This window comes from Trachemys scripta, chromosome 4 (assembly GCF_013100865.1).
Source record: "Trachemys scripta elegans isolate TJP31775 chromosome 4, CAS_Tse_1.0, whole genome shotgun sequence".
Classification (NCBI taxonomy): Eukaryota; Metazoa; Chordata; order Testudines; family Emydidae; genus Trachemys; species Trachemys scripta.
The window spans coordinates 57106951-57119640 of record NC_048301.1 but is presented as its reverse complement, the minus strand read 5'-3'; the positions used below and the strand labels follow the sequence as shown (position 1 = coordinate 57119640).

Sequence of the window (12690 nt, the reverse complement as noted above, 5' to 3'; positions counted from 1 at the left end):
AATCCAAAATTAAAAGGTGATAGAATAAAAATTTTGCTAACACTATTCCACATAAATACACTTTAAAAACTGAGTTGAAATACAGAAACATTGTAGACAATATATCAATTATTTTATCTCATTAATTAATTTGATGTATATACAAAGCATTAGCCTCAATAGAGACATTATTTGGATCTGACCCAGAATAACAACAATAATTGAAGGGCAAGTTCTGATCCGGAGATATTTTCCAGCATGAATCAATGAGTGCTTAAAATTATTATGTTTACAAACAAATAAATAAATATTGTTCATGCTGGTGTTTGCCATATGGCCTCCGCAGGCTCCCTTATAGTCTCATCCATGGGGAGGGCGAGCTTGGCCGATGATGCTGGCTGTAAGATTTTTAACAACTTACATTGTTTCTCCTGCACATCATATAAGGCAATTTCTTGGCTGTTTACTATTCTTTTGATGAGTTCTTGGAACTGTTCCAGGTCATCTGGTGCTGTTGGGGTATACGGTGTCACCGCTTCCCCTGGTGCGGAAGATGAGTGTGGGGCAGGTGGTGAATCATCCAGGTCTGCCTGTGATAGTATCTCTTCCTCTTCTATCTCTGTCTCAGGGGGGTCAGAGGTTTCTCTGAGTGGTAAGGATGGATGTATTCTGAATCCTCTTCTGGCTGGGGAAAGGGAGCCAGAATATGGGTTCTGGTATGTGGCCCAAGGATCCCATTGTGGCCATTGCATGGGATAAGGTGGTAATGGGTAAGGCCAGTGCTGTGCATACCAAGGCTGTGAATGCTCAGATGGGGCTAAGGCTTCATAGCGTTCCATGTAGGTCTAATATGTGATGGCGATGAACGTTGAGAGGAGAAGCGGGTGTCCTGCAAGTCTACTTCCTCGCCACTATGCATGGAGATCGCTGCAGGAGATGAAGGATAGTACCGTGCTATGTAGCTTGGGGAGCGTTCGGTGCCGAGCAGTGGTGACTGCGGTGCGGAAGAAACCGCTATGTCAGTATGATGTAGGAGTTGTGCTGGTCCCGCCGTGGGGTTGCAGTCAACCGTTGGAGTGCTGACCGGTGCCGGATTCAGCTTGCTAGCTGGCATCAAGTCTGGAGTCAGTGGCAGCAGCATTTATCATAGTGCCGCTGCCTGTGTTGCGCTCCGCACCAGGGTAGTCGGTGCCGTGGAGGAGACTTGATGTCTCGACTCCGGTGCCGCGCAATGAGGCTCGGCAGAGGTCTGCTGAGGGACGGTGCCGGAGGAGCCTGGTGCCTCATAAGTGCTCTCTCTGGATGAGTGGAGCACTGAGGGTAAAGACCTTGCTGGGGAAGCTCTCTTTTTGTGAGAGTCCCTTGTTGGAGAGGTCGAGGCTTGCTTCCTGATAGTTTTGGAAGTCGGAGCCTTATCATCGCTTAGGGATCTCAGTTTATGAGACTCCCCGGAGGACGTCTTTTGCGGAGGTTGGAAGGATTTCTTCATCAGAACCATTTTCAAACGGAGATCCCTATCACGTCTTGCTCTTGACTTCAAGTTGCTGCAGTGTATGCTTTTCTGGGAGATATGAGTTTCTCCCACACAACGGATGCAGGATGCCTGGCCGTCAGAGACCAGCATCGGTTCACGGCAGGAGTCACACTTTTTAAACCCTGTTGAGCCCGGCATGACTTCAGTTAAGCCTCTCCCCCGCTCTTGATAGATGAGGGTGGGAGTTAATTGAAGTGGTAAATCATAGAGCTATTCCTAAAGTGAGAACTAAGTAAAGAAATTTTTTTTTTGTTGAAGAAAAACCTCTAAGAGGAACTAACAAAACTATGTAACTAAGTATAGACTAACAAGAAGTTCCTATGTAACTTTTTTCCCCCAGAAAGAATCAAGGAGAGTACTGCCGCGGAGCTCCGTCTGTAGCTGAGGATGGTTGAGAAGGAACTGAGGGGACAGTCGAGGGTGCGCGTGCTACTGGAGGCGCCAATGGCTGGACGAGACAGCTCCTGTGCACGCCCTTCCCCCGACCGAGTACTGCTGTGAAAAATCTCCGATCTACGGTGCAGGGACACACCGACACCAAGAGTGGAGCACCCACAGGGACACCACTTGAAGAAGAAGCTTATGTTTGATGCAAAAGAGAAGGGGGAGCCTACAGATGGTGCAAAGAGAGGAATGTCATGATCAAAGCAATGAGCTAAGAAAATGATCTTTGTAGCAGCATGGTGAGTGGATAGAGTGGCACAACACTGCATTTGTCAAGGCCACAAAAAATTATGTTCCAGTAATCAAGACATGAGAAGATGAGACAACAATTATAGCGGCATGAATGGATAGGAAAGGCCGTATCTTAGAGACATCATGAAAAAAGGATCAGCAAGCTGTAGACACAGCCTGGATATGGGGACCTCCAGAGATGTCAAATTTAAAGATAATACCCAAGTTAAAAGCCTGAGTGATAGGCAGGATGGCTGTGCTGTCCACAGTGATTGAGAAAGATGGTGTGGGGGGAAAAGATTATGAGATCTGTCTTAGCCATGTTGAGCTTGAGCTGATGGTTCAACAGCCACAAGAAGATGTTAGAGAGAGTCTGAGATTTTAGCTTGGGTAGATGGAGACACACCTAGAGTAAAGATGTAGATCTGTGAGTATTCAGCACAGAGATGGTAGTTAATTTGTGTTTGTGAATAAGATTACCCAGAGATAAGGGGTAAAGAGAGAAGAGAAAGGGACAAAGGCCAGAGTCCTATAATACCTACCGAAAAGTTGGAGGAGGAATGAGGAGGATTGCCAGAAGAACAAGCTGAAGGAGTGAGGCTGGAATTAGGAGGAGAACCAGGAGAGGAGAGTCACGGAAGCTGTAATGATTTTGGGAATTTGTCTTCATAACTTATGAATGTTTGATATCATGAACTCTCTGCATGTATCTTCATCAGACTGCAAACTTCATTTTGATTATGGGAGCTAATTGTCTGTTGTCTTTTTACCTCCATGTTGGGACTGAAATACAGGGCTGACAATAGAGGATTGTTAAATGGGATGATCTATTCAAATATAAACACCCTAGAAAATAAACTGGCTCCCACTCAGGAGAACTGGTTTGTCAGGGGAGAGGAAACTAGCAATAAGGTCCTGTGTGGATCTGTGATCACCTGAGGAATCTGATTCCAGAAGTCACCTGACAAAGATTTTAAAAAGGTTATAAAAGGCCATTTTCACCAGCTCAAATGGAGGGAGGCTGCTACAGGAGCCTGAAGAGGCTGGGGCTAACTCTGCTTACCTGAACTCAGATGGTCCCCCGTGGACTTCCAAGGGAAGGGTGAGCCAGGATCAGGGGAATGGTATTCACAGTGTTTGTTGTTTTCTAAATGTTCTATGCATCTCTTGTGCTGTTAAGTAAAGAGAATTCTGTGTGTCTTGTGTGTTACATCCATCATGTGTCCTTTGAGAGTTAACCTGTGACTCCAGAGCACCCACATAGGTGGAGTTCTGGGAGTTCGGGGGCTGGGATTGAGGGTATGGGATTCCATTAAGTTGGAAGAGCAGAGTTGTTTAGCTAGGAAGATGACAGAACTAAAGAAGAAAGAACAGATTTGTAATGGAGGACGTCAGCCAGGCCATGGGATTTCTGCCAGAGATGCTCCGTTATGCCAACAGACCCTGGTTGGCGGTGGCCAGGATCGAACCTGGGACCTCTGAAGCTAAATGCATCAGCCTCTACTGCATGAGTTAAAAGCCACATAGCTCTGAGCTAAAACTGTATCTGACTCTATCTGACAGCTGTATTAGGTTCCACTAGAGGGGGACACCAAGCAGGCATGGTTACAGCTCTATAACATGAGAACAGGAGCACAGGAAGCAGATGTTGGGCACGAGTCAGGGATGAGGGCTGGCAGATCTGGCAATGGGACAGCTGGGCCAAAAAGTCAAGGGTGAAAGAGAGCAAATCATGGAGAGAATCAACAACCATATCAACGGAAGAAAGGGAAAAGAAAACAGGGATGAGAGAGGTGAGAGCAGATGAGAAGTCATCAGTACTGATGGACTGGAGACATGGAGCAGGGAGGGGACTGATGGGTGATGCTGAAAGAGATCAGGTGATTGTCAGAGAGGATGAACTCATCAACAGAGAGATCAGAGAGAGATTAGTGACTGGTGAAGACCAAGTTAAGTGTCTTTTGGTGAGTGGGAGACTTGAACCAGAGCTGCAGTTCAAAGAGGTGAGAGCAAGGGAACGTGCAACTAAGGGGTTGGATGGGTCATCAACATGGAAGATGAAGTCACCAAGGATGAGTGCCAGAGATTGTGAGAAGAGGAAGAGAGAGACCCAGGAGTCAAAATCAGAATGAGGAGGATAGATGGGGAAGAGTTGGGTGGTAAATGTCAGCGACATGGAGGGGGAAAGGAGAAGAGTGAGAAGCAGTACTGTTTAAAAGAGGAGAAAGACTGGAAAAGGGGAAGGAAAGAGGGTCAGAAGCAGCAGGACTGGGAGAGGAGAAGGCCAACATACCACCATGGTCTGATCCAGGTTGGGGAGTGTGAGAAAAGGCACGGGCTCTATAGAAGATAAAATATTTATTTGTTTTAAATATTTGTTTATTTTCATTCTGATTCAGAACTGCATTATTTATTTAGTTTTGTAAAAATGACCCCTTCAATGATCTGGGTGCATGTACTTAAAAAAAAATAACATATAGAAAAGCAGTGTCATTTATAGGCTGTTTTCCCCCCCAGTAAACTTGTTTGGAATAATAATGCAACCTTTATAAGGCATACCTCAATCATATTTCACTTTCTTATTAAATGCCTAGGAAAATACATGGGCTTTGGAACATGCCCGGAATATTAATTTATACAGGCTCTTTAGAACCAAGACAAGAGACAGGTTCTTAAGACGTGGGGCAGTTCCTGAAAATGCTTTGCCTGCAGTCCCCTTAGGGGCTTTACATTATAATATTTTCTAGAAGGCCAGATGATACCAGTTAGCCCATGAAACACTGTCAGCAGGATAAACAACAGACATCTCATTTTGAAATCATGTTAACTGACTCTGCAAAACAGAGAACAAATGCAGTATCTACCTATTTGTATAGGAGGGTGCAACAAGTGCACTCACAGACATGTACATGTACCCATAAAACCCCACATATGTGCATAAAATGTGTATCTGTGTATATACTTACCCATTTGCAATCACACATGTGCAGGTTTTGTAGGCACAACAATTACACATTCCTTTGAAGATGTGACCCTACATGTTGATAAGTCGCTTCATATTTTTTTCTGCAGAATACACTGAGAATATTAATACATACCTGGAGCTCCCTAGAGAGTACAACATTAGAAAGATCAAGTGGTGTTGGGCTGTATCCATTTCCCTGGAAATATAATGGAAGGGTTATTGATGTTTTTAAACTATTTACTTAATTTCTACTGTCAACAAAATTAGAATTAAACTATTTAGATTTCTGAAGCCCTTTGGGTAGGAATCATGTTTGCCTTTGTATTTTGTACAGAAATGAACATACCATGGATGTTTAACCAACAACAGAGGCTATAAAACACATATATTATTCTCATTTTGTTCATCAGACCCCAGTGCAGCAAACCAATTAAGAACATGATTACAGTTAAGCATGAGCAGTCACACTGAAATCAATGGTACTACTCATATGCTTAAAGTTAAGCATGTGAATCATTTCCATTTTTCTTTACATGATCAGACCCTTATTTACATGGCTGTCAAACAGTTTCCTATTCATGTGATGTTATCTAGTGCTGGTAATGTATATTTTGTATTTTCAAAAATGCAATTAAAGGTTATAATATGGATTTATGTAAAATGTAAACAGACTTTTCAAGAGAGAACTTGTTCGTCTTGTAATAGTTCTAACACAACGTTTAAAAATATATGCACATTACATGATAAGGCTATCAGAGGGTGATTAGCTGCAACAAACAGATAACCTGCCTATCTCCTTGGGCCTCGTCTTGTCCCACTGACCAGTCAATTAAAAAATTTCCACTGGCTTCAATGATACAGATGCAGGCTCCTTATGAATTTGCCTCCATAAGCTTATGAGCATGTTCAATTGTATGTGTGACACTGCCACTCTGTGACACACACCACACAGTATGAGGCGAAGAAAATGTAATCAAGGCTTCTCACTAATCCAGGTCATCAGTGAGCTAGAGATTCACACCAGTGAAATAAACTTTTGGAGATTAATTTCTAAGGTTCTTTATCTGAGAAATGTACACAAAATTTGATGGCAGCCAATTCTACTGTATACAGACAGGCATCTATCAGTCCTATACAGAAGTATATAAGAAAATACAATAAAAACCATATTTAAGGAAAAAGTGAGATGCACCTATTGGAAATCTGTGAATGGGAGGGCACAAGCCCACCCACAGCAAAGGCCCCTCCCCACAGCCTAACAGGAAGAGCTACAATTACTTGCAGGAGATACCAAGTAATTTTGGGGGACAACGAATGTAAAACAGGGAAGGGAGTGAAGGTCACAGGGGCAAAAGCAGGGAACCAGAGGGGGACACTGAGCAGAGAACCCCAAACAGCCCCCACTTTTCCTTGAAAGCATCCAGAGAGACAGTGGGTGGCTCAGAGGAACTCTGCCCAGATACGTGAGTGAAGGGAGGAGTGCAAATAGGATCCACAGTCGCAGAGCACCTCTCCATCCAGCATCCTCCTCCTGGTATGGTGGAGGGCCACCATGACCACCACCAGGAGGAGGTTGACGAGGAGGTCTCACGACTTCGTGGGACCATGGATGAGGTGTGCAAATATCAGGAGGTGCTGGGAGAAGTGCAGCCAGAACGTGAGGAGAAGGTTCTGGAGGAGCCAGAAAAGGGGCTGGAACCTGGCGCACTCGATGTAAATGTGTGCCAGGGTGTCCCTCACACTGAAAAAGGGACAAGAGTTGGGGAGAGGGGATGCTCCGTGAAGGAGCTGCCAACTGATATCCCTGGCAGGTCGCGGGACCAGGGTGGAATACAGACTGGCCCACTGGGACTCCTCAGATGGAAGGAAAAGGTTTTCCCACAGATGGAAAAAGTGAGATGCAACCCCTAAAGCAAGGTAACACAAAGATCTACACAATTAAGGGATTAGACTGCAATATTCATGTATTTAATATGGTCCTGGCCCATTTCCAGTTCCCTACCACAAAGTACTAGAGGTCCTTTTGCTTAAACAAGAGAAAAAAACCTCTCCAAGAGATCACACTCATTAGGTTTCATTAACATTAAACAAAAGTTTTCCGATACCCCACCTAGTGCCTCTAGGCTGAATATAAAAAAGGCCCGATTCCTAAGGAAATGGAGGGAGGTTGTTTCTGAGGGCATTCTTTCTTCAGAGAGTGCCTCCTCTTTCTAGGCTCATTTTTTATTTAGCAGTGCGGCCCACCTGCCTTTGTTATAGGGAATCAACTTCCAAAGGGATTCAGGTGCTGTCTTTCGAGTTTTCTGAGCCATGCAAGGAACTTCCCTCAGTCCTACCTTCACCTAGAGCTCTGTTGTCCCAGTGATTACGTTGATGCCACCTCAGTTTATTAGGGAAGCTGGGATAGTATGCGTCAGAGCTATAAGGACCCTCCTTTGGGGTCTGAAAGGGTTTGTAATGCCTATCACAATTATCTTTTTTATTTTGGTCAGCCCTTTCAATACTTTTTAGTTATAATTGTTATCTGCAATTATAAGACATCCATCACTATGGTATGTGACTGCGGATAATATCTATGGCAGTCGATAACTAATTAGGCTTCAGCAAGCAGAACCATACTAGCCACTTCTAATAACCTACTACAAGCCCCTGTATATGAAAGCTCCATTCCCTTGTAATAACAGTTTTATCCCAGCTTCCCAAATCTTTTAAAAATAACTTTATTTCCAAGAACACCCCACAAAGACATGATATAAAATTTATCAAGACACTGTTTAATGAGACACTATGTGTTTTTACAGCATCAGGTCTCTGATCTCAGCTGAGGCTTGTAGGAGCTGCTACAATACCAACAATGACAGTAATACTAATAAGCTAAGTGTGGCAAGTTTCTTTTTACATGATACAATGTTAGGGTCAATTCTCTGTGAACAAGTGAATTGATTGATTTCTGTGGTTTTAAGCAGTTTTGCCTTACTTGGCTAGACTGTGATATGCTGCGGAGCTTTTCATTTTCACGCTGCTGTACCATTGCTTCTCCTTCCCTGGTCCTTTCTAGACTCCATCCCATAGCTAACATGGTTTTAAGCGATTCTCTGGCAGGCCAACGATAAATTTCCTTTTCCTTTAAAGAAAAACAAAGGAGTGGATAATTATATAGTGTTTCACAAGCAACTAGCAAAAGCCTATGGAGAAATATTCCGCCCTCAATTACACCTAGGCAAGCCCAATTAAAATCAACATATGTTGCATAGGTATAACTGAGGATAGGATTTGGCTCTTTGTTTCAAGTAGTTTTAGAAATAGTCATATTACTTACTTCTTTCCCTTGGGGCACTTATTACTAGGACACGGCACAATGCATTAGAAACTAAGCACAGCAGACAAGTGAATTTTGAATCAACAGACAATGGTATTTATATTTTGCAGCTGCTTGCAAACTATTTACTGGTCTTTCTGACCAATCAGGAAAACGTATAGTACTGTACTTCTAACACAAAATATCCACCAATCCAGGGTGCTATTATTTCAATGAAATCTCTACATGGTGGACATTTGAGTTTGTCAGCACGAAAGTCCCTTCTTCAACCAACTTTTGATTCACAGATAGTATTAATGTAAAACTTAATGGTCTATTCTCCCCTTGATACAAATACAAACACCACTAAATTTTATTGGCAGGGAATGTATCTTGCTGTTTTTATGAGAAGTACAGGTCTTTTGTACCTGAAACATTATGGCATAAAGAAAACTTGAATATTTCATTATCCATCTCTTAGAAGTAGTTACCATATATCAATAACTACACGATATGGCATGTTTATAAAGTAAACACATTGTGTAAGAAGTGATTAAAAAATCCTCTCCTCAAATGAGAAAGATAAATGATCTTTTATCTTAACAAATATTAAAATACTTTAATAATAATGCAAATAATAATAATACCTCAGAGTTCTACGGTGCATTTTGTCCAAGGATCTCAAAATGCTTTACAAACCTCAGCTAATTAAATCTTCAAAACCCATGTGAGTGTAGCAGTTCCCATTTCTCAAATGGGAAAGGTGAGGTAAAGAGGGGGTAATGCTAAGTGACTTGTCCAAAGTCACACAGGCAGTCACTAGAAGAGCTTGAAATAGAAACCAACAGTCCTGACTTAGTTCGCTGCTCTACCCACTAGAAGACTCTCATTCCTAGTCAAGAAACTCACAGAAACAATTCACCTACAAACAATGTTAGAAATGTTTTACCGCAGAGGAGTTTCCCTTTATACCCTCCACACCTTCAGCAGAGTAGTGATCTGCCTTGGCTGAGGAGAGATCTCTATTCAAAGATCTTCACTCATACCTTTATCTCAGCCACAGGAGGGATAAAAAGAGTTCTCTCCTCCACAAAGGGCTGAGAGCAATACATCCATAATACTCCCAGCATCAGTTGCTCTACAGGGTGAGAGAGAGAGAGAGACTGGGAATCAAATCCAAACTTCTTGCATAGATTACAAAGCAAAGGGTTGATCTAATCTACAATTCTTGTCATTAACTGAAATACAATATGATTTGGCTCTCCCCACCTCTTCTCTCTATTTCATGTGCTTGTTAAAAAGGATCAACTAAAATTGTGCCTGAACCATGCTGTTTTATGCTAGAAAGAACTTTAAGCTTTTCCTCCATTACCTTTTCAGTTAATGTTTTGAAAGGCCTTATTAACGGATGTGTCTTCGTATTTTCATCCAGTGAAACACCATATTTCCATCCACTATTACTCTGAAAACATAAAATATATTTTATTTAAACTTTTTTCTTATATGAATAATGTAAATGAGCAATCGTAAACGAACTAGTCATTTTAATATGTGGCATACAGTACTGCACATCTACCTAAACAGCAGTTGTGCATTACACCTGGAAAATGTCTCTATCCAGGGATTTCCAATACATTGTTCCTTCTATATTTTGCAGGCTTACTCCTTAAAACACAGACTTCAGATATTTTCCTTGTGTCATGGCTGGTTATTTTGACCATAAAGTGGTTTTTATTCTTGGTTATTGTTCTCCATTTATCCCTAAGAGATTTATGATGTATAGCTGTTTAAATTCTGCTTCCCTCTCTTACCACTTTTTTTATATATAAGCAGAAAACAATGAAAGAAATTTTTAGATAATTTCTTCAGATTTTTTACTGACTAAATATAAAATGGATTTTGATGCCCTCTTTTCCTCTTTTACAAATGGGCCCAGAAAAAAAGCTATTATCAAAGTTTGTGTGACTCTTATTCTCATATATTTTAAAAGGTAGAGCTGTATTCTTTTAGTGGAATGTTCAAACGAAACAACAGTAGTTTCATTCCTGCTACTTATTCTATAGTCTTCTAAGATCAATCTAGTGTCTTTGTATTTCAGAATCAAAAGTTAACTAGTCTTTAAATGGGTGATTTCATTTCATATGTGTTCATTATTCTAAGGCTATTTACTACCAGCACTTTTGGGAATAATTGGCAGAAAACTAGTTGCAATTCTAATGGTTCAAAGGAAGTCAGAGGTGGGCAGAGTTAGATGAACAGAAACTGAAGAAAACATTAACAGAGATACTATGAAGATTGGTAGGCCCAAAGTATAACCCCATCCTACTTCCCTTAAATTATAGAGCTTTATTTTTCAACTCTCCTGTGACAGAGAAAAAAAAATCAGTCCCCAAATAAAGTGTTTAACAACATAAGAACATTAAAATCTCAGCTAGGTTATCGACCAACAAATATAGAATGCTTGACTACGTAAGTGTAGGCATCAGGCCACTTACTCCACTTCCTCTGCATGCAAGCATCATTCACTCAAACTCTCAACATGACTGCAGGCTTTTGTAAGCATCAATCCTCTCAAGAGTGGCAGGCATGTGAATCAGGACTAAGCTAATAGACCTACACTTCAGACTTATAAGATTTCTCACAGTCTCTTTAAATAGTTTGTAGTTCCCTATTTAAAAAACACTCTAAACTATAGCAGACATGGACCCACACCAGTTCTTTCTACTACTCACCTACTTTCTAAATGAGCAGAGCTATCTCACTTTTTATAACACTTTTACACCTAATCTAATGCACCCCTACACCTAAAAATCCCTGTCATCAGAACTACAACTCCCCCCGCCTTTTTATCCAGAAACATTTCAGTTGCAAGCCTCTGAACACAGATGCTATCCACTTTGCTAAACTGAATGATGCCACACAAGGCTGGCAACTCCATTCCATACAACAAACGGTGCAAGAGAAAGCTGTCTGAGAAGCAGACATATTAGCTCAGCTCCTAAGACAGATTCAGTGGGAAGTCTTCCTGCACCCCATCTTGCCCTCACCCAACATATCAGGAGATGGGAGAGATGTTGTCTCAGTAAACAAGCTGCCACCACACTCCTTAGGCACCAACGGGTGCAACACCTGCGGTTGGCTGATACAAAAGTCCCAGTCTAATGAACCAAAGAAGATATATCAGACCAGCACCACTTTTAGGCTGGAAAAGCAAGTTCCTTGAGCTTAGGAGGATTGGGAGAAGAGTGAATTAGTGAAGGGAAGTCATGACCATCTGATCTCCCCCATGCTGCAGGACAACAAAGGGAGAGGACAGGGCAGAGAGTGCAGAGGAAAAGTTTTTGCATTTTAGTTCAAGTTAGATGATTGTGTTTCTTTATCTGTTGTATATGCAAGTGAGTTTCTAAGAGAGGTAAAGAATCTGTTACCGGGAGCGGTTATTGTGATTGTGGTTGTTAAGGAAAGTTAAAGAAGGAAAACTTGTCATTTTCTTGCTTTTAAGGGATTTTTCCTTATGCACCCTTAACCAGTATTTAATAAGAACATAAGAATGACCATACTGGGTCAGACCAAAGGTCCATCCAGCCCAGTATCCTCTCTACTGACAGTGGCCAATGCCAGGTGCCCCAGAGGGAGTGAACCTAATAGGTAATGATCAAGTGATCTCTCTCCTGCCGTCCATCACCATCCTCTGACAAACAGAGGCTAGGGACACCATTCCTTACCCATCCTGGCTAATAGCCATTAATGGACTTAACCTCCATTAATTTGTCCAGTTCTCTTTTAAACCCTGTTATAGTCCTAGCCTTCACAACCTCCTCAAGGAGTTCCACAAGTTGACTGTGAGCTGTGTGAACAAGAACTTCCTTTTATTTGTTTTAAACCTGCTGCCCATTAATTTTATTTGGTAGCCCCTAGTTCTTATATTATGGGAACAAGTAAATAACTTTTACTTATTCACTTTCTCCACATCACTCATGATTTTATATACCTCTATCATATCCCCCCTTAGTCTCTTTTCCAAGCTGAAAAGTCCTAGCCTCTTTAATCTCTCCTCATATGGGACGCGTTCCAAACCTCTAATCATTTTAGTTGCCCTTCTCTGAACCTTTTCTAATGCCAGTATATCTTTTTTGAGATCAGGAGACCACATCTGTATGCAGTATTCAAGATGTAGGTGTACCATGGATTTATATAAAGGCAATAAGATATTCTCCATCTTATTCTCTATCCCTTTTT

At 41.7% G+C, this 12690-nt stretch overlaps 1 protein-coding gene across 1 annotated transcript in view; it reads right to left on the bottom strand.

Moving 5' to 3' along the window:
- The window catches only part of RYR3 (ryanodine receptor 3), a 563198-nt gene that overhangs the window by 183750 nt on the left and 366758 nt on the right, over positions 1–12690 (bottom strand). Inside the window, exons 56-58 of the mRNA XM_034768994.1 lie at positions 9824–9913; positions 8131–8277; positions 5287–5349 (exon numbers count right to left, since the gene is read on the bottom strand). Of these exons, the coding sequence (XP_034624885.1) occupies positions 5287–5349; positions 8131–8277; positions 9824–9913 (300 nt within the window). The remainder of the gene's footprint in view (positions 1–5286; positions 5350–8130; positions 8278–9823; positions 9914–12690) is intronic.